The sequence below is a fragment of the Bubalus kerabau genome, chromosome 2 (genome assembly GCF_029407905.1).
Source record: "Bubalus kerabau isolate K-KA32 ecotype Philippines breed swamp buffalo chromosome 2, PCC_UOA_SB_1v2, whole genome shotgun sequence".
Classification (NCBI taxonomy): Eukaryota; Metazoa; Chordata; class Mammalia; order Artiodactyla; family Bovidae; genus Bubalus; species Bubalus kerabau.
The window spans coordinates 110,414,447-110,440,845 of NC_073625.1; the positions used below are offsets into that span (position 1 = coordinate 110,414,447).

The following is a 26,399-nucleotide window of genomic DNA, read 5'->3' on the forward strand; positions in this document are numbered from 1 at the left end:
TTTAAGGTAGACTTTAAGAGATAAATATCTATACTGTAAACCCTTAGTGAAAGTGAAAGTGAAAGTCACTCAGTGATGTCTAACTCTTCACCACCCCATGGACTCTTCAGTCCATGGAATTCTCCAGGCCAGAATATGGAGTGGGTAGCCTTTCCCTTCTCCAGCAGATCTTCCTGACCCAGGAATTGAACCAGGGTCTCCTGCATTTCAGGCAGATTCTTTACCAATTGAGCTATCAGGGAAGCCCATAAATACCTAAGTGACCACTAAAATAACAAAATAATTATAACTAATAAAGCAACAAAGGAGATAAAATCAAATTTAAAAAGAAATTTAATTCATCCAAAAGAAGGTAAAAACCATGAAAAGGGAAAAAAATAACAGATGGGGTAAATAGCAATCTAGCATTAACAATCTAACATTAATAATCAAATTAAATGTAAATGGTGTAAACACTTTGATTAAAAAGTAGAAATGATCAAGTTGGATTAGAAAAAAAAGACTCTACTATAAGCTGTCTATAAACATAGGACTGCCTACAAATATACTTTATCTTTAAATATAAACTGTAGGCAGTTTTATATATATTTATATTCAAATATAGGCTTCCTAGATGGTGCTAGTGGTAAAGAACCTGCCTGCCAATGCAAGAGAGGTAAGAGACCTGGGTCTGATCCCAGTCAGGAAGATCGCCAGAAGAAGGGCATGGCAACCCACTCCAGTATACTTGCTGGGAGAATCCCATGGACAGAGGAGCCTGGCAGGCTGCAGTCCATAGAGTTGCCAAGAGTTGGACATGACTGAAGTGACTTAGTATGCATGCATATTTTTAAATATAAACCAATAAATAGGTTAAAATTAAAAGACAGAGATACACCAAGTTAACACTAGTCAAAAGAAAACAAGAGTAGCTACTTTTGAATCAGACAAAATAAATTTCAGAGCAAAGAGAAAAGAAGGTTATTTTATTATTATAAGGATTAAGGGGTTGGGACTTCCCTGATGGTCCAGTGGTTAAGACTCCATGCTTCCAATGCAGGGGGCACAGATTTGATTCCTGGTCAGGAAACTCAGATCCCACATGCTGTGCTGTGATGTGGTCAAAAAAAAAAAAAAAAAGGATAAAAGGGTCAATTCATCAAGAGGAAATAACAATCCTAAACATTTATGAACCTAATATAGTGATTCAAAATACATTAAGTAGAAAATGATAGAACTGTACAATTATAGCCAGAGATTTCAACACTCTTCTCTCAATATTTGCTAGACCAGTTCTGCAGTAAATCAGTAAGAATATAGATGACTTGAACAACACTATTAACTACTTGACCTGATCAACATTTATAGAACACTCTACCCAACAACTGGAGAATACACATTTTTCTCAAGTACACAAAGTGCTATTCTGGGCCCTAAAACCGGACAAGAAAATTCAATAGGATTCAAGTCACACAAAATATGTTCTATGACCAAAGAGGAATTAAACTAGAAAGCAATAATGAAAAGATCCTTGGAAAATCCCCAAGTATTTGAAAACTAAACAACACCCTTCTAAATAAGGGGGACATCAAAGAAGAAAATCAAAAAAGAAATTGAAAAGTATTTAAACTGAATGGAAATGAAAATACAATATATAGGATCTATAAGTGAAAATTTAAGCACTAAATGTCTATATTAGAAATGAAGAAATGTCTCAGATCAATAATCTCAGCTTCTACTTTACAAAACTAGAAAAGGAAGAGCAAATAAAGTATAAAGTAAGCAGGAGAAAAAAATAATAAAAATCAAGGCAGAAATCAATGAAATAGAGAAGAAAACAATACAGAGAATCTAAGCAAAGGCTGGTTATTTGAGATTAAAAAAGGGATTAAACTCTAGCTGGACTAGTCAAAAAAAAGAAAAAAGACACAAAAATTCTCAATATAAGGAATTAAAGACGTGACATCACTATGTATACTATAGGTATTAAAAAGATAAAAGTAAGTTTTCATAAATAACTTTATGCCAATAAATTTCACAACTTAGGTAAAATAGACAAATGCCACAGAAGAAATAGATGACATAAACAACTCTGTATCTATTAAAGAAATGGAAGTGAAAAAGTGAAAGTGTTAGTCACTTAGTTGTGTCCGACTCTTTGCTACCCTAATGACTGTAACTCGTCAGGCTCCTCTGTCTATTCTCTAGGCAAGAATAGTGGAATGGGTAGCCTTTCCCTTCTCCATGGGGTCTTTGTGATTCAGGGATTGAACCCAGGTCTCCCTGCATTGCAGGTGAATTCTTTAATATCTGAGCCACCAGGGAAGCCCCTAAGAATATTGAAACAGTACTTAAAAGCCTTCCCACATAGAAAACCCAAGGGCCAGATTCACTAGTTAGAAGACAAAATACTAATTCTGCACAAGATTAGAAATAATGCATTAGTCAGTTCAGTTCCGTCTCTCAGTCATGTCCAACTCTTTGTGACCCATGGACTGCAGCATGCCAGGACTCCCTGTCCATCACCAACTCCCAGAGCTTGCTTAAACTCACGTCCATCTAGTTGGTGATGCCATCCAACTATCTCATCCTCTGTCATCCCCTTCTCCTCCCGCCTTTAATCTTTCCCAGCAACAGGATCTTTTCAAATAAGTCAGCTCTTCGCATTCAGGTGGCCAAAGTATTGGAGTTTCAGCTTCAACATCAGTCCTTCCAATGAACACTCAGGACTGATCTCCTTTAGGATGGACTGGTTGGAACTCCTTGCAGTCCAAGGGACTCTCAAGAGTATTCTCCAACATCACACTTCAAAAGCATCAATTCTTTGGCACTCAGCTTTCTTTATAGTCCAACTCTCACATCCATACATGACTACAGGAAAAACCATAGCCTTGACTAGATGGACCTTTGTCAGCAAAGTGACGTCTATGCTTTTTAATATGCTGTATAGGTTGGTTATAGCTTTTTTTCCAAGGAGCAAGCGTCTTTTAATTTCATGGCTGCAATCACCATCTGCAGTGATTTTGGAGCCCCAAAAAATAAAGTCAGTCACTGTTTCCACTGTTTCCCCATCTATTTGCCATGAAGTGATGGGACCGGATGCCATGATCTTTGTTTTCTGAATGTTGGCTTTAAGCCAACTTTTTCACTCTCCTCTTTCACTTTCATCAAGAGGCTCTTTAGTTCCTCTTCACTTTCTGCCATAAGGGTGGTGTTATCTGCATATCTGAGGTTATTGATATTTCTCCCGGCAATCTTGATTCCAGCTTGTGCTTCCCCCAGCCCAGTGTTTCTCATGATGTACTCTGCACATAAAAGTTTAAAAAGCAGGGTGACAATATACAGCCTTGACGTACTCCTTTTCCTATTTGGAATCAGTCTGTTGTTCCAGGTCCAGTTCTAACTGTTGCTTCCTGACCTGCATATGGCTTTCTCAAGAGGCAGGTCAGGTGGTCTGGTATTCCCATCTCTTTCAGGATTTTCCACAGTTTATTGTGATCCACACAGTCAAAGGCTTTGGCATAGTCAATAAAACAGAAATAGATATTTTTCTGGAACTCTCTTGCTTTTTTTATGATCCATCAGATGTTGGCAATTTGATCTCTGGTTCCTCTGGCTTTTCTAAAACCAGGTTGAATATCTGGAAGTTCATGGTTCGCATACTGTTGAAGCCTGGCTTGGAGAATTTTGAGCATTACTTTACTAGCGTGTGAGATGAGTGCAATAGTTTGAGCATTCTTTGGCATTGCCTTTCTTTGGGATTGGAATGAAAACTCCAGTCCTGCAGCCACTGCTGAGTTTTCCAAATTTGCTGACATATTGAGTGCAGCACTTTCACGGCATCATCTTTTAGGATTTGAAATAGCTCAACTGGAATCCCATCACCTCCACTAGCTTTGTTTATAGTGATACTTTCTAAGGCCCACTTGACTTCACATTCCAGGATGTGTGGCTCTAGGTGAGTGATCACACCATCGTGATTATCTGGGTCGTGAAGATCTTTTTTGTACAGTTCTGTGTATTCTTGCCACCTCTTCTTAATATTTTCTGCTTCTATTAGGTCCGTATCATTTCTGTTCTTTATTGAGCCCATCTGTGCATGCAATGTTCCCTTGGTATGTCTAATTTTCTTGAAGACATCTCAAGATATAATACATAAATTCTACATAAATTAGTATTTGCACTAATACCAATTTTACACTGGGAAGAAATAATACTAATTCTATACAAGATTTTCCAAAAACTTGAAGAGAGAATACTTCCCAACTCATTCTATAAGGCCAACATTACCCTCATACAAAACCCAGACAAAAATATTACAACAAATGAAATAACAGACGAATATCTCAAATATACATCAAAGCAAAAATTTTAAACAAAATTTTAGCATATTGAATTCAACCGTATAAAAAGAATTATGCAACATGACAAACAGGGGTGAGTTTATTCTAAGAATGCAAGATTGCTTTATGTTAACAAATATAATAGTAACTCACTATGTTAGCAAACCAAAGGAGAAAAAACACACAATCACCTCAATAGATGCAAAAACTGCACTTGAAATCCAATATCCATTACTGATTAAAAAATAGTCTTAGCAAACTAGGAATGTGAAGGAACACTCTCAATCTGATAAAAGAAATTTACAAAAATCTATAGCTACCAACAAGTTCAATGATGAAAGAATGCTTTCTCACTAAGATCAGGAACAAAACAGGGTTGTCTTCTGTCACTACTTATATTCAATATTGCAGATACAAAAACTCGAAACATTTTAATGATCAAATTCAACTATATGTAGAAAGGATACTACATCACGACCAAATGGGATTCACCTCAGGGATTAAAAAAAATCAATCACTATAATTCATTCAATCAATGTAACTTAAAAATCACTGTAATTCATCATAATAGCAAAAAGAAAAATCAGATGAATTAATATTTCTAAAAAAGTAATAAAATGAATCCAGATTGGAAAGAAAGGGGAAAAAAGTCTTTTCATAGATAATGTGATTGTTTCTGTAAAAATTCCAATGGAACATACAAATTGTTACAAAAACTAACGAGTTTAGCGAGTTTGCAATAATCTCAGATATGTAGATGACACCACCCTTATGGCAGAAAGTGAAGAGGAACTAAAGAGCCTCTTGATGAAAGTGAAAGAGGAGAGTGAAAAGTTGGCTTAAAACTCACCATTCAAAAAACTAAGATCATGGCATCCAGTCCCATCACTTCATGGCAAATAGATGGGGAAACAATGGAAACAGTGACAGACTTTATTTTCTTAGGCTTCAAAATCACTGCAGATGGTGACTGTAGCCATGAAATTAAAAGACGGTTGCTCCTTGGAATAAAAGCTATGACCAACCTAGACAGCATATTAAAAAGCACAGACGTCACTTTGCCGACAAAGGTCCATCTAGTTAAAGCTATGGTTTTTCCTGTAGTCATGTATGGATGTGAAAGTTGGACTATAAGGAAAACTGAGCGCAGAAGAATTGATGCTTTTGACGTATAATGTTGGAGAAGACTCCTGAGAGTCCTTTGGACTGCAAGATTAAACCAGTCCACCCTAAAGGAAATCAATCTGAATATTCATTGGAAAGAGTGATGTTGAAGCTGAAACTCAATACTTCAGCCACCTAATGCAAAGAACTGACTCTTTGCTAAAAACCCTGATGCTGGGAAAGATTGAAGGCAGGAGGAGAAGGGGATGACAGAGGATGAGATGAGTTTGAGCAAGCTCTGAGAATTGGTAATGGACAGGGAAACTTGGTGCGCTGCAGTCCATGGGGTCGCAATGAGTCGGACAAGACTGAGTGACTGAACTGAACTGAACTGAATAATAACATTGGTATTCAGAAATGAATTTCTGTATACTAGCAATGAACAACTGGAACTTAAAATGTTAAAATACCACTTACATTAGCATCAAAAAGATGAAAAGCTTTCATATTTTCGCAGTTCATAGGGAGAAATGTGACAAAAGATGTGAAAGGTCTTACACTGAAAATAACAAAACGTTGCTGAGAGAGATTCAAGAGACCTAAATGAATAAAGATACATACTTTGCTTATGGGTCAGAAGACTCAATATTTTCAAGATGTTCTTTCTCCCCAAATCGACCTGTTAGATTTGATGCATTTCCAATCAAAATCCCAGCAGATTATTTTCCTTTAGCGTCGAAAGGCTAATTCTAGAAATCATACAAAAATTCAAAGGACCTAGGACTCTAAAAAATAATTTGGAAAGGAACAATTACAAACGCTAAGTTAAACCAAAAAAAGAGAAAGTTTTAAAAAAGGTAGCATGAAATATGATATGATTTGAACAAGTTATATGGTGTAAGAAAGAAGAATCCACTTGGCCTTGATGCTTGTTTCATTCTTTTTTGAATTGCTCAGATTTAGAGATATTGAACGTTAATCGTCATTCAAAATTCTTTGGCAAATTATATTTGCATAAGCATAAACTGTAAGTCACAAAGTAATTTACTGATTTCAATGTTTAGAATTGATGAATAAATAAAATACAGAAAAATTAATTATATTTACAGAACAAAAGCAGAGACATTACTTTGCCAACAAAGGTTCGTCTAGTCAAGGCTATGGTTTTTCCTGTGGTCATATATGGATGTGAGAGTTGGACTGTGAAGAAGGCTGAGTGCTGAAGAATTGATGCTTTTGAACTGTGGTGTTGGAGAAGACTCTTGAGAGTCCCTTGGACTGCAAGGAGATCCAACCAGTCCATTCTGAAGGAGATCAGCCCTGGGATTTCTTTGGAAGGAATGATGCTAAAGCTGAGACTCCAGCACTTTGGCCACCTCATGCGAAGAGTTGACTCATTGGAAAAGACTCTGATGCTGGGAGGGATTGGGGGCAGGAGGAGAAGGGGACGACAGAGGATGAGATGGCTAGATGGCATCACTGACTCGATGGACGTGAGTCTGGGTCAACTTCGGGAGTTGGTGATGGACAGGGAAGCCTGGCGTGCTGCGATTCATGGGGTCTCAAAGAGTTGGACACGACTGAGCGACTGAACTGAACTGAACTGACAGAACAAAATGCAAATGTTATAAGCCCTAATGTTGTAAATGTAAAGATAGAAAAGATCAAAACTGAGAGGTATGGATTGAGATTGGATGGAAGTGAGGGGATGGGGAGAGGTGAAGAGTAGTGTGAGGGTGTTATTTCTCTCTTACTGTCTAGTAGAGAATCAAGAGTTACTGCCTACATTAATGGAACAAAAATTCAAAGGCTAAGGGTGGCATTTAAATTTATAATGATAACTAAAAGATAAATGGGAAATAGTATCACTAACAGAGCACATGAAGGGGAAAAGAAATGGAGAGATAGTTTCAATGAATGAGGTTTATTATCGTTCACAGCTTGAGGTTAACAAACCTTGGATAAAGTATATACATTAAGAAACAGTGGTTTTTCTTTTAACTGAAATTGATTTACAATGTTGGTTAGGTTCAGGTGTACAGCAGAGTGATTCAGTTATACACATATATTTATATATCTATATGAGTATGGGTAGTTTGAAATAACCTACATGTGAAGCTATTACTCCCCTCTGTGCAGGCAAACACATCATAAAACATTCTCATATCCCTGATACGTATAAATATAAACTAAGATACTTTACAAATAGTGATATGTCCAAAATACCATTTGACCTTCAAGTATTGAGGGTAAGGGAGAAAGGGTAAGAGCCGCTGAAGGACGCTGTGTGTGTATGTGTGGTGTATGTTGTTGTTCAGTCGATGAGTCATGTCCGACTCTGTCACCCCATGGACTGCAGCATGCGAGCCTCCTCTGTCCTCCACTGTCTCCTGGAGGTTGCGCAAATTCATGTCCATTGAGTCAGAAGTGCTTATCTAACCATCTCATCCTCTGCCTCCCCCTTCTTTTGCCTTCAATCTTTAATGCATACACATTCACAATTGCCCACTAGATGGCAAACGTACATCTCAGACATTAACCTTTACTAGGATGCCCCTTCTGGGCATTTTAGTAATTCAAGCCAAATTCCTCTAAGGCCACAATACAATATATGGTTTAAGGAGCATGCAAATTAACTTTGTGATGATGTTCTTACAAACAATTCCCAGGGATAGAGGCTAAACTTAAAGATTCTCAGTTTCTAGAACTTACTGTGACTTATTTTTCATGCAAGATGTTCCATTAATGCAGATAAATTTAATTCCCTTACTAGACCATCTGGTTTCACATTTAGGTTCAGGACGAACTAACCGCGGGACTAAAGCAAGTGATGAGGCCAGGATCTGACCCCATGTGGTTTAACTGCAGAAACTAGGTATTAACCAGGATGCATCTCCACCTCGCTGTAGGGTGAACAAGTAGGCAAGGAAGAATGCTTTGGTGTCCCTCCCACTAGTCTGCCGCCCCCCTCTGTCCCTGTCTTGACCCCCACATCTCTGCCAGGCTTGGCTGATACTGCCTTGCTCCAAGGTCTTTAGTGACTTCCCACTGCAGAATCAATTCCGGACTAGCACAGCTCTCTCCCACACCTGACCATGTGATGCTTTCCACTCGCTGCACAAGTCCTGGTCTCACACAAGTCTGTGTCTCTGGAAATGCTATCCTGTGATCCTGAAAATTCCTCTCCCCTACTACCTGTAGGAGCAACAGTCAGTCTTCAAGCCTCCACCAGAGTCACCTCCTTTAAGATAGTTGGGGCACTCTGACTTCAGGGCTCCCATAGCGACATTTATCTCATGGTATTGCAGTTGCCAGTGTGCATGGCTCTCTTGCCCATGAGGTGAGTGGCCAGTGAAGGCGTGCATGGAGTCTCTTCAACTTTGTGTCCTCAGCATCAAACCCAGTATCTGGCATGGAGAGAGCACTCAGTAAATTTGACTGGCTGAATAATGAGTAAAAGTTGAGTGTAAATAGACTTCGCAGACTCTTAAAACTTCCAGTCTTCAGGAAGGTAATTCCATCCCGGATCCCTTGTTGAGGTATGGGAAGGGATGGAAAAGCGAGGGGCCAGAGCAGCCCACTTGTAAGGCCACAGCACCATCACAGTAACCCCACAGTCACAGTGGCCTCACAGAGCTGCGTTTCTCTGGAACCCCATCAACATGCTTCACAACATTAAAGTATGCAAAAAGGAGCCTCCCTCCCCATCTCCCATATCCCACCCATCCTCTACAACCAGGTGTAATCTTGTCTATTTTTGTAACTATTCTTCTTAATCTCCATTGGAACTCCTCAGTTGAAGTGAGCATTCATTGTATAAAAGTATGGACTCAGAGATAAAGAATCTGCCTGCAATGCAGGAGATGTGGGTTTGATTCCTGGGTCAAGAAGATCCCCTGGAGAAGGAAATGGCAACCCACTCCAATATTCTTGCCTGGAGAATTCCATGAACAGAGGAGCCTGGCGGGTTAAAGTCCATGGGGTCGAAAAAGAGTGGGACATGACTTAGCGACTAAACACACACAACGTTCATTTCAGTTCAGTTCAGTCACTCAGTCGTGTCCAACTCTCTGCAACCCCACAAATCGCAGCACGCCAGGCCTCCCTGTCCATCACCATCTCCTGGAGTTTACCCAAACTCATGTCCATCAAGTCAGTGATGCCATCCAGCCATCTCATCCTCTGTCATCCCCTTCTCCTCCTGCCCCCAATCCTTCCCAGCTTCAGGGTCTTTTCCAATGAGTCAACTCTTTGCATGACGTGGCCAAAGTATTGGAGTTTCAGCTTCAACATCAGTCCTTCCAATAAACACCCAGGGCTGATCTCCTTCAGAATGGACTGGTTGGATCTCCTTGTAGTCCAAGGGACTCTCAAGAGTCTTCTCCAACACCACAGTTCAAAAGCATCAATTCTTCGGCACTCAGCTTTCTTCACAGTCCAACTCTCACATCCATACATGACCACTGGAAAAACCATAGCTTTGACTAGACAGACCTTTGTTGGTAAAGTAATGTCTCTGCTTTTGAATATGCAATCTAGGTTGGTCATAACTTTCCTTCCAAGGAATAAGCATCTTTTAGTTTCATGGCTGCAATTACCATCTGCAGTGATTTTGGAGCCCCCCAAAAATAAAGTCTGGTACTGTTTCCACTGTTTTCCCATCTATTTGCCATGAAGTGATGGGACCGGATGCCATGATCTTAGTTTTCTGAATGTTGAGCTTTAAGCCAACTGTTTCACGCTCTTCTTTCACTTTCATCAAGAGGCTCTTTAGTTCTTCTTCACTTTCTGCCATAAGGGTGGTGTCATCTGCATATCTGAGGTTATTGATATTTCTCCTGGCAATCTTGATTCCAGCTTGTGCTTCTTCCAGCCCAGCGTTTCTCATGATGTACTCTGCATATAGGTTAAATAATCTCCCAGAGTTCCTGGTCATTTCTGGCCAACACTTGGTGTTCCTTGTAGAAGCATCACTCCAATCTCTGCCTTTATCTTCACATGGCATTAGCTCTGTGTGCATGTCTGTGTTCAGATTTTCCCCTTGTCTAAGGATAACTTTCATTTTGGATGAAGGACCCATTCTACTCCAGTTTGATCACATCTTAATTCATTGCATTACAACCACTCTACTTCAAAGGAAGTTCAAGTTCTGAGATACTGGAGTTAGAACTTCAACATACGAATTTTGGGGGACACAATTCAACCTATAACACTGGCCATAGATTCTAAAGCAAAGATCAGTACACATCCTTTGACATGGTGTTTGACAAAGGGGAAGAATGCTTGAAATCAGGACTGTCTGGGAAATGTAGGGGTTTAGGGAAGATATTTTAAGACTAAATCCAGGTATGTGCATGATAATCTGAAAGGTTTTAAGACACCACAAAATAGATATTCAATTTTTAAAGTTTGAAATACACAGAATTAAGACCAGAAAATAAATAATATTTAGTATAATATTAAATAATCAGGTCCCACAAAATCTGAAAGGACTTGCCATGAAATTAACTTACTGGGAGATAAATAGACAGATACACACACACAATCTTACTTTGAAAAATAGTACACGATTAAATGAGATTTGTGTGCATTTGACTAGGTTCTTTTAGGATCAGCATGGAGAATTAAATAATTGTGTATTGAGGATTGAGAAAAGCAGAATGTTCCCTGAAATATATACAATATTTTTCAAATGTAATTCTTATTACAAACTGGTACCATTTCCCCACCACCACCAACCTTCACAACCTTGGAAACATTTCCAAAAGATATAATGAAAAACAATAGGAATATATTGTCCAGCTTAAAAATGTTTATAGTTTGAGGGATACATTTATGTTGAGGTAACTTGTATCTATAACCTATGATAATTCCTGTCCTCAAACTAATTTCTGCATATTTGCTTGCAAGGTAGGAGGAAAAACAGCTTTGGGAACACCGGAAATTTAAGAAAAGTGTGAGCCACAATCAAAACTGCTTCCCCAATTCCCCTCTAAGGGCAATATATCTTCAGTATTAGAAAGCTATTTAATGAGAGGCTATCTTACCTTTTCTGAAAATGTTTCCAGGTTCTAAACATTTAAATGTAAAGTAAATCATCTTAAACCATGTCGGAACTCAAACCAATGCATAAGATATTAAATGAATATATGAAAATAAATAAACTTGTTGTTCAGTTGCCCAGTCATGTCCGACTCTGCAATCCCATGGACTGCAGCATGCCCGTCCTCCCTGTCCCTCACCATCTCCAAAAGTTTGCCCAAATTCATGTCCATTGCATCGGTGATGCCATCCAGCCATCTCATCCTCTGCACCCTCTTCTCCTTCTGCCCTCAATCTTTCCCAGCACCAGGGATTTTTCCAATTAGTCGGCAGTTCGCATCAGATGACCAAAATACTGGAGCTTCAGCTTCAGCATCAGTCCTTCCAGTGAATATTCAGGGTTGATCTCCCTTAAGATTGACTGGTTTGATCTCCTTGCTGTCCACGGGACTTGCAGGAGTCTTCTCTAGCACCACAGTTCAAAGGCATCAATGCTTTAGTGTTCTACCTTCTTTACAGCTCTCACAACCGTACATGACAACTGGGAAGACCATAGTCTTAACTATACGGACCTTTGTTGGCAGAGTAATGTCTCTGCTTTTCAACATACCGTCTAGGTTTGTGATAGCTTTCCCGCCAAGAAACAAATGTCTTCTGATTTCATGGCTGCAGTCACCATCCCCAGTAATTTTAGAGCCCAAGAAGAGGAAATCTGTCACTACTTCCACCTTTTCCCCTTCCATTTGCCATGAAGTAATGGGGCCAGATGCCATGATCTTAGTTTTTTAATATTTAGTTTTAAGCCGGCTCTTTCACTCTCCTTCACCCACATCAAGAGGCTCTTTAGTTCCTCTTTGCTTTCTGCCATTAGAGTGGTATCATCCGCATAGCTGGGTTATTGATGTTTCTCCTACCTATCTTGATTCCAGCTTGTAACTCATCCAGCCTGGCATTTCTCATGATGTGCTCAGCATATAGGTTAACAAACAGGGTGACAGCAGACTGCCCTGTTGTACTCCTTTCTCAATCCTGAGCCGATCAGTGGTTCCACACAGGGCTGTGACAGGCTTATTGATCCTCATACAGGTTTCTCAGGATAACTGTGTTTTATATGGGACAAGTGGACAGGAAATTTGGAAAACTCAGCAGTGGAAAAGGACTGGACTGGAAAAGGTCAGTTTTCACTCCAATCCCAAAGAAAGGCAATGCCAAAGATTGTTCAAACTACCTCACAATTGCACTCATTTCACACACTAGCAAAGTAATGCTCAAAATTCTCCAAGTTAGGCTTCAACATTAAGTGAACCAAGAATTTCCAGATGTTCAATCTGGATTTAGAAAAGGCAGAGGAACCAGAGATCAAATTGCCAACATCTGTTGGATCATAAAAAAAGCAAGAGAATTCCAGAAAGCCATCTTCTGCTTCATCGATTACACTAAAGCCTTTGATTGTGTGGATCACAACAAACTGTGGAAAATTCTTCAAGAGATGGGAATACCAGACCACCTTACCTGTGTCCTGAGAAACGTGTATGCAGATGAAGAAGTAATAGTTAGAATTGGATATGGAACAACAGAGTGGTTCCAAATTGGGAAAGGAGTACAGCAAGGCTGTATATTGTCACCCTACTTATTTAACTTATATGCAGAGTACATGATGGGAAATGCCCAGCTGGATGAAGCACAAGCTGGAATCAAGATTGCTGGGAGAAATATCAATAAGCTCAGATACCCAGATGACACCACCCTTATGGCAGAAAGTGAAGAGGAACTAAAGAGCCTCTTGATGAAAGTGAAAGAGGAGAGTGAAAAAGCTGGCTAAACCCAGCATCCAAAAAATGAAGATCATGGCATCCGGTCCCATCACTTCATGGCAAATAGATGGGGAAACAATGGAAACAGTGACAGACCTTATTTTCTTGGGCTCCAAAATCACTGCAGATGGTGACTGCAGCAATGAAATTAAAAGACATTTGCTCCTTGGAAGAAAAGCTATGACCAACCTAGACAGCATATTCAAAAGCAAAGACATTACTCTGCCGACTAAGGTCCGTTTATTCAAAGCTATGGTTTTTCCTGTAGTCATGTATGGATGTTAGAGTTGCACCATTAAAGAAGGCTGAGCACCAAAGGACTGATGCTTTTGAACTGTGGTGTTGGAGAAGACTCCTGCAAGTCCCTTGGACAGCAAGGAGATCAAACCAATGAATCTTAAGGGCGATCAACCCTGCTAAGGGAGACTTAGCACATATGCACCCACATAAATATATATGTACACTTGAAATAACACAATATTGTAAATCAACTATACCTCAATTTTAAAAAAATCACTCTCCTTAGTGTATTGTGCACCAGCCTAGACAAAGGCCAAGTTCTAGGCTATTTCCTTATCTTATTCAATCCTCACAACAACCCTACAAGGTAATTATCCCCTTGATTTAACAGGTGGAGGAACTGAGGCTCAGAGAGGTGAAGTAATTTGTCCAGTCCAGGTCAGCCCCAGCCCACAGCCCAGGCACACTGGTAAGGGGCCTGTGGGGGACCCAAAGCTTCTCTCCTGTGCCTCTGGAATATGCTCATCCAGAGACGACTGAGTAGGAGCACCTTAGGAAGGCTGAGGAAGGCTAGAATGGACAGAGAGGAGAGTGCAGAGGGAGATCATGGGGCGTCGGGGCCCTGACAACAACTGTGTATGGGGAAAACAATTTTGTTCAACAGGGCTATTTATAGGGATGTTTTTCCTCAGTACTCCCTTCCCCCACCTCCTCCCTTTTGTGTTAAAAGGCTCCTGGCAGATTGGTAAAGGCTTACAGGCAATGCACAGGAAACTCTGGAACACAATGCACGGGGCGGAGGCAGATCCCCACCCACCTAAGAAAATCACTGGTTTCAGTAGTCAGAGACCCTGGGGGAGACGGATGGAGCTGCAACCACATCTCTGCTCCTTTTACTGAAAGAAAAGAAGGCAGTGTTCCCAAAGGGGTGCGGAACCGAGCAAAGCGGGAAGCAGAGGCAGAATGAGAGGTAGCAAAAGCAAACACGACACCAAGACAAATGGAATCAGCCAGATAGCCAAGTCATCACCTCTCCTGAGGGCTCCCGTGTTCTATGAGGAGTCTAGTTTTTCCTTCCCAAAGTCTCTGTTCAGTCTGTTGAGGAACTCCCAAGGAACAGAGCAGAGAGTGAGAAAAGTGACCCTAAACCCAGTTGCTATGAGGGATCCCAGAACCTACTGGTAGGTTTTCAGGGCAAATCCTGCCAGGCCTCCAGGGGCTGCCGCTTCCAGCAACGCCTCCCCACCCAGATGTCTGTCCCTCTGGGACACTGAACAGACACCTCCATCCGAATGGAGTCAAATTCAGACTTAGATACGAAGGCCACTACTCTATGTGAAATACTCAACAAGGACCTACTCTATAGCATGGGGACCTCTACTCAATATTCTGTAATAACCTAAATGGGAAAAGAATTTGAAAAAGAATAGATACATGTATAACTGAATCACTTTACTGTACACCTGCAACTAACACAACATTGTAGATCAACTATACTCCAATATAAAATAACTTTAAAAGAGAGAGAGAAAGACACGAATGCCAGACCTTGCAGAAAGTTCAAAGTCAGTATAATGGTGATTCAGCCTGGGGCACTTGGCCCTCCCTCTGGCCTTGTGAAGTCTTTCTCTGCTTGTGACTCTAGGAAGGAAGTTTCCCGCTGCTGTTTGGCAGGGTCCAGTGCCCATGTGGAGCGGGACAAGAGGGTCTTGTGCTGCTTGGTTTGTTCATCTTTCTGAAGCACTGAAGATTCATTTAGTCCCACACTGCATTATGGGTCAAATATGGTTTTTAAAACACTGCACAGGACACAAAAGATCTCCTAACCTCTTGTTTTTGAATGACATTCATTGCAAAGAAATTAGAATGTAACTAAAATATTGGAGGAGGAGGAAAACTTATTTCTCAAATAATTTCAAATACTGTGTGCAAATATGTCATCTAATCTCTAGTTTTAACTTCTACCCAGTCCCGCATTTTACACCTTCAAAGGGCTTTTCCTCCTGAAACCTCTGACATGGCCCTTGGCAATTACGTTTAATCTTTCTCTGGAAAATAGCCTTTACCCTTACCAGCCCCCAATCTGATAAACTTGGAGTCACCTTGGACTCTACCTTCTCCCGCAGCTAATCTTTTAAATAAAAGTCTGACATTCTGCATTAGCAGGTAGGGGCACTGATCAAAGTAATTTTATTTTATTTTTTAAAGTAACACTTTCTTTTTTATAACTGAAGCTCTGTTGGTGGAGCCCATACATCAGTTCGGGGTTGGGGGATGTGGGGGGTGGGGTGCAGCTTGGGAATCAGGACTTTGGGAGAAACCCTCAAGTCATTCCTGTGTGAGATCTTGAGTGAGGCTGGGAAGTGGGGGTTTGGGACTGAGACGAGACGGGAGGGCCCCTTGGCCAGGAAGGGAGCTGATCTGGGTTTGTGCCTGTTGTGACATGGTTTCTCCTCCCATCCTGGGCTGCTCTGGATGGAGCTGGAGGAGACAGAAGGGTTAGAAAAGAGAAAGTCTTACTTTAAAAAAAAAAAAAAATTGCATTGATCAGTGCCCCTACCTGCTAATTCAGAACCTCAGACTTTTATTAAAAAGACTAGCTGTAGGAGAAGGTAGAGTCCAAGATGACTCCAAGTTTATCAGATTGGGGGCTCGAACCCAGGTCTCCCACATTATAGGCAGACACTTTTACCATCTGAGCCACCAGGGAAGTCCCATTTTAACTTAACCACATCTTTAAAGGCTGTGGTCCATGTGATCAGATTCTCCAAGCTAGACTTCAGCAATACATGAACCGTGAACCTCCAGATGTTCAAGCTGGTTTTAGAAAAGGCAGAGGAACCAGAGATCAAATTGCCAACATCCGCTGGATCATGGAAAAAGCAAGAGAGTTCCAGAAAAACATCTATTTCTGCTTTATTGACTATGCCAAAGCCTTTGACTGTGTGGATCACAATAAACTGTGGAAAATTCTGAAAGAGATGGGCATACCAGAACACCTGACCTGCCTCTTGAGAAACCTGTATGCAGGTCAGGAAGCAACAGTTAGAACAGGACATGGAACAACAGACTGGTTCCAAATAGGAAAAGGAGAACGTCAAGGCTGTATATTGTCACCCAGCTTATTTAACTTATATGCAGAATACATCATGAGAAACGCTGGACTGGAAGAAGCACAAGCTGGAATCAAGATTGCCAGGAGAAATATCAATAACCTCAGATATGCAGATGACACCACCCTTATGGCAGAAAGTAAAGAAGAACTAAAGAGCATCTTGATGAAAGTGAAAGAGGAGCGTGAAAAAGTAGGCTTAAAGCTCAACATTCAGAAAACTAAGATCATGGCATCTGGATCCATCACTTCATGGCAAATAGATGGGAAAACAGTGGAAACAGTGTCAGACTTTATTTTTCTGGGCTCCAAAATCACTGCAGATGGTGATTGCAGCCATGAAATTAAAAGACACTTACTCCTTGGAAGGAAAGTTATGACCAACCTAGATAGCATATTAAAAATCAGAGACATTACTTTGCCAACAAAGGTCCGTCTAGTCAAGGCTATGGTTTTTCCAGTAGTCATATATGGATGTGAGAGTTGGACTGTGAAGAAAGCTGAAGGCCGAAGAATTGATGCTTTTGAACTGTGGTGTTGGAGAAGACTCTTGAGAGTCCCTAGGACTACAAGGAGATCCAACCAGTCCATTCTGAAGGAGATCAGTTCTGAGTATTCATTGGAGGGACTGATGTTGAAGCTGAAACTCCAATACTTTGGCCACCTGATGTGAAGAGCTGACTCATTGGAAAAGACCCTGATACTGGGAAAGGTTGAGGGCAGGAGGAGAAGGAGACGACAGAGGATGAGATGGTTGGATGGCGTCACTGACTCAATGGACATGGGTTTGGGTGGACTCTGGGAGTTGATGATGGACAGGGAGGCCTGGTGTGCTGAGGTTCATGGGGTTGCAAAGAGTCGGACACGACTGAGTGACTATGACTGAACTGAACATCTTTAAAGGCCCTATCTCCAAATACAGTCAGATTCTGAGGGTCTAGGGATTGGGACTTCAACATATGAACATGGAGGGGGGCACAATTTAGCTCACACACCCAACAGTCATGACAACACTAGCATCTTTATTTTTTATTATTTATTTTTGGCTGTGCTGCATGGCATGCAGGACCTTAGTTCCGTGACCAGGGGTGGGACCTGTGCTCCTTGAACTGGAAGCAAGGACTGCCACTGGACTGCCAGGGAAGTCCCAATGCTAGCATGCTTAACCTGGAAAGGGGGAGAAGAAAGTGGGAGAGAAAATGTACCTAGCAGAAGGATGAGCTAACACTTGTACCCTAGAACAAAGAATTCAGAGCATATTAACCACAGCCCATGAACAAGGAATTATATGAGTATTTAATTGGTTGAGCATGAGGATAGGAGGGAGAGCTCTAAAATTGCTGATTTCTAACTCTTAGTTGTTTTTTTTACCCCTGGAGAAGGAAATGCCAACCCACTCCAGTATTCTTGCCTGGAAAATCCTACGGACAGAGGAGCCTGGTGGGCTACAGTCCATGGGCTTGCAAGGAGTTGGACACGACCGAGTAACTGAGTACACAACTCTATTTTCATGGGCCACCTGCGTAAAAGAAAGGCTAAATCACAGGTGACATTAAAATCTTCCAGTACTGGGTGGGGTGGGAGAGGGATGGAGTGGGAGTTTGGGATTAGCAGATGCAAACTATTATATAAATAATGAAAAACTACAAGGTCCTACTGTGCAGCACAGGGAACTATATTCAATATCCTGTGATAGACCATAATGGAAAAGAATCTTAAAAAAGAATGTGTGTATGTATAACTGAATTACTCTGCTGTACAGCTGAAATTAAGACAACACTGTAAATCAACTAGACTTCAATTTTTAAAGATCTTCTAATACTCACTCTCAGTCTTCTTTATCTATTTATATACATCATAGAAGATTGCTTCCAAACTTGGTGAGTCAAAGAAGCAGATGGCACAGTTTGATAAGCATCAGTCTTAACCAACTGCAGATAAGATAAATTACAAGTGCTCAGTCACTCAGATGTGTCTAACTCTTTGCAACCCTGTGGACTGTAACCCAGGGTTCAAACCCATGTCTCTTGCATCTCCTGTGTTGGCAGGTGGATTCTTTACCATTGGGCCACCTGGGAAGCCCAAGATAAATCATAGAAAAGGACAGAACTCTTCCTTGGGAGTTATATGTGAGCAAAGTGCTTTTTACATCATGATAATCTGCTAAAAGCATGATTTGTATTATCACCAAATAGCTTAATTAGTCCTCCTGTTAACATTCCTACACTGTCTCCTTGTAACTTGCTTTCTGGGAAATCTTTAGTCCAGTGGAAAAACCCACTGGAACCCAAATCTGACTTCCTTCCACAGACCCAGGAAAAGCTACATATCTTAGAGTAAGGAAGGGGGAAAAGAACAACGGGAAGAGAAAGAAACATAGAGAATGTCCAGAACAAGGGCTAGATGTAAATGCAGCACCTATCACAGGGCTTACTCACCACTGGGGAGAGAGCAAATGAGGAGAGGATGACTTTCTAGCTCCCTGGGTCAGCCTGTCACCATGTAGCTTCATTATCCAACTTGATAAATTGTGAGTTCTTCCCACCATGAGGCGTAGACAGTTAAGAGCTATCAAACAGAGACAGAGAATCACCATGTACACATTTCAAATAAGGTTTTGTTCAGTTGATCCAGACATAGTGGATGCCTTGTCCAATGCTCAGTATTACCTTGACCCTGAATCCTAAACAATCCACAAACCCAGCTTATCATGAAGCAGGGGTGGAAAGGTCTCTGCCTGTTCCAGAAGGAAAATTCTGTGCTTGTGGAGTCCCTCTAGGGAGTCCTCAGTAAAGCACAGAAGAATCTTTGGGCTTTATGGTTCATCTAGGAAAACTTGTTTTGTGACAACCTACACCTGCTGGGCTTGATGGTGCTTAATGGGATCTGGTACATAGCTAATATTATCATGGCAAGTGTTTTAGAATTATTTGTAAATTACTGTTTATTTAACTGGTGAACTTTACTGTCAGAAAGATCATATTTAATAAAAATATCATGCAATTAAAAATTAATTGATATTGATTAAGGTCCACTGATTAGTCAATATTACTGTATCAATATAAATTTCCTAACTTAATACTCTGGTTGTATGACACTAATTTTTGGGAAAGCTGAATGAAGGTATATAGGAATTCTTTGACTATTTTTTGTAGAATTTTTTATAAGCTGAAATTATTTCAACATAAAAAGTTAAAAAGAGTATTTTTAAACCTTTAGAAAGATAATTCACAGGACTTTATAATTTATTCCAAAACTTGTGTTTAGGGGCTGGACCCAGGAAAAGAACAACCCTTCAGCATCTCTCCTTTGCTGCCAAGATGATAAAATGCACTGTAGGTCAGATATGGAGTTCTTTGATACAGTAAACTCCTAAATAAATATTAATAGTAATAATTATAGTCTCATGTGGAGATGCTTCTCTATAAATAAAGGAACAAGTCATTATACTAAATACCCTACCAAACATTCTCCAAGTAGCTTACAAGAAGCTTAGAAACTGCCGTCCTAGAAAAAGAAAACAGGGAGTCATTGACAAATTTTGAGCAAAGCAAGCAAAGGACAACAGCAACAGTTCAGGAAGATTCAACAGGCCTTTAGTGCACAGGATGAAGTGGAAAGAGGCCACACTCAGCTAACCCCACTAGGAGTTATTCTAACAATTTAGGAGTGAACGGTCCTCACTGAATGGGCCTGGAAGGAAGAAGCCCAGAGGACAGGCATTTTGAAGCGTTCATCAGTCTGGCTGGGATTAGACTGGAGGTGGGGGCAGAAAGAGAGAAATGAGTCAGTGGTTACTTGAAGATGTCTCACCAAGATGACTGGCGCAATGCTGGTGTCACTGAGAGGCTGATGGAAAATGGAAAGAAAGATCACACACAGCTTGGGGCGCAAACTCCAGTGGCTCCAGAGGCCAGGCAGGTGCAAAGTGGGGACGACAGGCCGTGGTGGCTTTGAAACTGGACAACTGATCTCTCTAAATAGGGTGGGGGTCCATGGGGGTTGATACAGCTTGGCATCAGCAGTCCTTGCTATGTGGAAATGCACTTTTGATGTTACCAGATCTTCAATTTCTGCAGGGGAAGCCAGAAATCCAGATCTCATATGTGAAAAATATTAACTCTTTAATGTTGGCAATTAACTTTTTAAAACTTTAAAACATGGCATGTTCTAAACCAAACACATCTGTGGGCCAGATTTGGCAGGCAGGCTATCTGTCAATTGTAAGCTCTGACAAAGAGAGAAGGTCAAAGGTCAAAGTTCATAAACTATCTTGGTGATACATAGGAAGATAAGAGACTGTAAAGGGATCCAGTAACTAAAATACTATACCTAAAGTTTTTCCAGCCTTCTGAGCTGTGTGAATGTCCCTACCCTTCAAGTCTATATATGGATTTGAATTTACACAGGAAGTCTAATCTAATCCTCAGATGGTTAAATAATAAGAATTTGAGTGGTTACTGTGTGCTGAGTACACAGAGGTCAAAGAATTTCAAATTAAATAGAGAAGAAAACACATGCCCTCCCGAAACCGTGAGACAAATTATGAAATAACCTGGGAGATGCTTTCTCCATATTAGGTTAGAATATCTGAGTCACCTTAAATCCGAGACTGCCCCCCAAAATCACTTCCATTTAGCAACCTTTGCAATAACGCCTGTGTGTGTGTGTGTGTGGTATGCTTGAATCTCTAACCAGAAATCTGATTTCCTCAGCAGTGGTTGCAAAGCGACAGCCTCCATGCCTCCCTCCGCTTGGGAGGGACTTAGCTGGGTTGGGGGTACCTGGGCGCCGGCAGAGGAGGCGGGGAGTGGCAGGCGGAAAACCGCTTTCCGTCAGGTTTCTCCGCTGGAATCCCTGTCTTTGTTTCTGTCATTACTCTTTAAGTGTTTATGTAGGAGGAGACAGGCACCGAAATAGAAAGTGTCAAAGAGATGATGACAATGAAGATAAAAACAAGGCAGGGCATTTTTTTTTTCAGTCCCACCTAGCCCCATCCAACCAGAAAGCCAGCGCGCCTCCTCTGGCGTCTTCAAAGAGCCGTCGGTGGGGCAGGAAGCGGGCGGTTCGGGCTGCGGGTGCTCCTAGGAGCGCGGCGATTTCCTCCGAGCCGCCCAGTTATCTCCAGAGCCGCCGAGCAGCTCTCCTAAGAGCGCGTTCTCTCCCCCACCCGGTCCTCCTCAACCCACCCACCTACTTCCTCCGGCTCCATACACACACCAGAGCGGAGCTGCCAAAAATTTCCACCCTCCGCCCCCCTCCCTAGCTAACTTCCTTCCAGCATTTCCTGAGCTGGATGATCCTAGGATTTGTAAGACAGGAAAAAAGGAAGGCGTGAGGGCGGGCGAGAGAGACAGGATGCTGGGTTTTCGTCCTACCCAAGCCGTCTGAAGACTGGACAGCGCGCGCCGGGCGGAGGACCCACGGCAGCCCCCCCGGGCGATCCCCGCGCCCCTCGCCGCCGCCGGCTGCCCTGCGCTCTCGGCCACTCCCTGGGCTTCGAGAAGGCGGACTCCGGAGAGCTCGCCCTCCCTCCGAAGGGGAGGAAAACACCCGAAGAAGACACCGCGGGAGGCCGTGAAAGTCCCGGGGACTCCAAGTGAGGAAGTGGCACTCCCAGCGCGCCGGCCCGCCGCCGCTGCCAGCTCCGCACGGCCTGCGGCACCGCGGCCCTGGAGGAGCGCGCCGTGGAGTTCAGGCTCCGCGCCCGCGCCGGGCTCCGCGCCCCGCGGGCTCCATGCGCGCTGCCCCGGGGCCCAGGCTCTTCCCCACGCCCATGCGGCCCCCCAGCGCCGCGCCGCAGCCACTGATCTAACCTCCCCCCGGAGACCATCGTAGGCGCGGTGCCAAGCAGAGAGGGGAGGGCGAGACGGAGGGGCAACCTCTTTGGGACTAACTCATGAAGAACAAGGGTGCCAAGCAGAAGCTGAAACGAAAGGGAGCCGCCAGCGCCTTCGGCTGTGACCTGACGGAGTATCTGGAGAGCTCAGGACAGGATGGTAAAGTGCCTTCTCCCCTTTTCCCCCACCCCCCACCGCTTCTTTTTGTTTCGGAGCGAGAGAGGGAGACTCTCGTAGGGCGTGTTGCATTCAATTCACAAGTTAATGTATTCCAGGCCTGTGCGCTTGTGGTACTTTTTTTAAACAAAAAACATATATGATTCCTAAGGTGCATAACGCTGCCACCCCGACGTGCAGAGGTTATGTCACTCCTTCCAGTTGTGTCACACTGGCCGTTAATGGGCGGCGCTGCCACACGTCTGACCGGCTACTCTGGGGGGGGCGGGGGTGGGTGAGGGCGTGAGAGGTCCTGCTCCCAAAATTTGGATGTCGGAGGGGAAGGATGAGGGCTGGACCTGAGGGATGCTGTGCAGTGGGCTTCTCTGGGCACATAATTATGACCGCCTTAGGTGTCCCTCCAGGGCTCTCCAATTTCGTCTGCTCACATCTTTTTTTATTAATGTGCTGGAAGGCAGGGGGTGCGGTGGATCCTGGCTGGGGGAGTGGTTGCACAAACATTTTCTGAATTTCTGAACTGATGCCAAATATATAGTACATCCCTCCCTCCCCCTTCCCAACCCTTCAGACCCTTTACCTCCTCTGGGCTTTCAGAGGAGCATTTGGTGTGTCAGACAAGAAGAGTGTTGTGAAAAGGTCAGAGGGCCTTGATTTTAAAATAGTTTAGGGCATGAAAGAGAAGAGGAGAGCCTCTCTGTTTTCAAGGTCAGATTGGAGAAAAAGGAGTCCTCCAGAGTAGAGACAATTTAAACATTTGTTGGGGGGAGGGTGGAAGAAAACAATCTAGAACAGAATAATGGCATTTGAGGTTAGAAGTTTTTAATCATAGGGAAAGTTGGGGAAATTGAGCATTAAATGACTCCTTTTGTAAGGTTGACTGGCCTTGCATTTATCCATGACAAAAAGGCCTTGTCTTCAGAAACTTCAGTGAGAGAAGAAAAAAATCCACGATATGGGCCTTGTGTTTATACATAGATAGATACAACAAAGGGGGGAAACTGAAGGACTAGCTGGGCAGAATAATTCTGCCTCCAGGAAAGTAATCTCAAAAACTATTTGATTAGCTCATATCAAATGTGCATCTCAAAAACAGAGCAGTGCTTTTGTTTCTATATCTTTTTTTTTTTTTAAGACTCAGCACCACCTAGTAATTTGCAGTGGTGTGATATTCCTGTGGTATTCTTGAGTTCAGAGGCTGCCGTGTCTTTAGGACAAATGAATGGCTTAGTTATTTTACAGCTTGAAGGACCACAGGTTTCAAAACTGCCTCTTTTAAAACTGGGACACAACAGAGTCAATTCATTTAATCCCATCCAGCAATCTAGAGAGGTAGATTTGAAATAACATCCTTGAATTGATTTTTTTTTTTTTTTGAGAACTCCAAGTATGCATCTTAACCACTACCATCAGACATTCAGAATGAAATGTTTTCCTCCACCTGTTTTTTAACAGGGGGACTTCAGGGTCTTGTCCCGGTTCACTGATGAATGTTCCCACCAAGTGGATGTTAAACTCTGGGCCCTCGCTCCAAAGCTGAGAGGTACATGGAGGTGCTTCTTAGCCCTGACCTGTTCTGACCATGTCACAGATCCTAGGATAAGCAAAGAATCCCAGGGTTCTATGAAGACACCTCAAAGGCAGCCTTAAACAGTTCCTCTTTCACTTGATTTATATTTTGAGTTTTCTTACATGTTTTGAATGGGGGAAAAAAAAAAGAGAGGGGGATACTGCTTAAAGAAAAAAAAATGTTAAAACCAGTACCCAGTGCATCCTGCCCTGGGGAGAAGGGGGGAAGCCCAGAGAGGTAAACTGACCTGCCTAAGGTCATACAGTTAGTCATGAAGGATGCAGAGGTCTCTGGCCCACTTGGCTCCTTTCCCCTCCTTGGCTTCCTTGTCTAGGCCAACATTCTCCTCTAATGATTTTTTTTTTCCCCTAAATTGAAAGCAGACAGTCCTGCCCCAGAATCAGCAAGCTTTCAAGGCTGACATACCTGAATAAAGTTCAGCTTTGAAAGAGAAGGAAACTGACCCACTTAATGACCCACCATTATTGTGCCACGTAGGAATTAGGCTTGCCTAATAAGCGCTTATGTAAAATGAGAATAATTAGGATTTCTTCTCTCTCATATCTAGAACTAGTCAGGCAGCTGTCTCATTTTCTTTAGAGGGTAGCATCAATAAATAGCATTGAGGCTAATGGTTTTCTCTAAAACAATGTGTCCTCCTCATGACTGTTCTGAAACATGCATTGGTCTGCCCCCAGGGAGGAAAAACTGACTTAGGCAGTGTTCCTTTGCCCATGACCTTGGAAGTTCAGCCCAGAATGCTGAGGGTGACAAGTAACTAGGATCTAGAAGGCTGTCACAAAACTAACATTGTGCGTGCTAAGTCACTTCAGTCGTATCAGACTCTGGGCGAACCAATGGTCAGTAGCCTGCCAGGCTCTGTCCATGGGATTGTTCAGGCAAGAATACTGGAGTGGGTTGCCATTATCTCCTCCAGAGGTTCTTCCCAACCCAGGGATCGAACCCCAGTCTCCTCTGTCTCTTGCACCGGCAGGCGGGTTCTTTAGCACTAGTGCCACCTGGGAGCCCCAAAACTAGCATCACAGTTCCTCAAACTTTGGGGGTCAAGGATGGAATGAGACAGAAAAAATGGATTCAGGTCTGGGTGCACAGGGCAGAAGAGAAGAACAGAGATGTGGGGGATCCAAGAAAACCCCTGTGTGCGAGGGAGAGGGAGGGAAATCTCTGAGCTGGGGTACAAGACAAAGCTGGCTGGTGACAATTAAATGTTCTCAGGTCACCTGAACATGGGGAATTTACACCCCTGGACTGAACAGAGAGGAAAAATGTCATTTACTTCTGCAATTTGCTGTAGCCGAGTCCTGCTGCATTCAGTTAAACAAACCTGATGGGGCAAGATGTTTAGGTGACAAATAGGTTTTCATCTTTGAGCAGATGTTGCTTGGGGCCAGTTTTGTCTTTAATCTTTAGGAGGCTGATGAAAAACAGAAACCTTTTCTTAGAAGACACCCTCAGAGACACACACATATAATGTCCTGTGTCCAGTTTCTGTGGGCATCCGCACATATGCCAGGTTCAGATCCTGCTGTTGACTGTCCCCAGCTGCAGACAGAGCTGATGCAAATGGCCAATTTCCCCCTTCTGCTTCAGTGGCCACTTTTCTCCAGCCTGGTGCGAACACCCAAGAATGGGATGAAGTTGCTCCTGGCCAACCCGGCCAGCTTTTCTCTCACCTACCCTCCAGCACAGTGGCTGCTGCCCCAACCCCCAGCTCTCCCCTGGGAACCAGATAATTTTCTCCTCCTGTCTGGAATAGAGAGAGAAGATCATCCCTTCGTCACTGCTGATGCTGAAAATAGTAGTTTTCTCTACCTCTCCCCTCTGGGCCAAGTGCCTTGGGTCTTCGCACAGTGCCTGGAAACACGGGGGCCAGGAGTCAAGGGACCAGTAAGAGAGCATTACAGGAAAGCTGTCTTCTGCCTCTATTCTGGTCGCACTCTCAGAGCTGAGGGCTTCCTCACTCTCCCCAACAATCTCTGCCATCTGACTCACTCCTGGGTAACCACTGTCGGGGTGGTGGTTTGCCATGATGGCAGCACAATAGAACCATGTGGGGAGCATTAAGAAAAGTTGATGTCTGGGCCTCCTCTCAGAACAATTAAATCAGAATCTTGGTGCATGGGTATGTTTTAAAAGCTTCCTAGATGATTCTTATGCAGG

At 42.7% G+C, this 26,399-nt stretch overlaps 1 protein-coding gene and 1 long non-coding RNA gene across 2 annotated transcripts in view; one reads left to right on the top strand and one right to left on the bottom strand.

The window, feature by feature from the left end:
* Positions 1-414: 414 nt before the first annotated feature.
* On the bottom strand, positions 415-21,794 carry LOC129643565 (uncharacterized). Its single transcript, XR_008710388.1, has 3 exons — positions 21,622-21,794; positions 19,073-19,202; positions 415-1,089 (listed from the first exon to the last, which is right to left on the bottom strand). It is a non-coding gene; the product is annotated as an uncharacterized LOC129643565 (long non-coding RNA).
* Positions 21,795-21,875: 81 nt separating this feature from the next.
* Positions 21,876-26,399, top strand: part of ARHGAP31 (Rho GTPase activating protein 31) — a 122,278-nt gene continuing 117,754 nt past the window's right edge. The window contains exon 1 of the mRNA XM_055568279.1: positions 21,876-22,633. Coding sequence (XP_055424254.1) covers positions 22,534-22,633 — 100 coding nt within the window. The 5' untranslated portion in view covers positions 21,876-22,533. The remainder of the gene's footprint in view (positions 22,634-26,399) is intronic.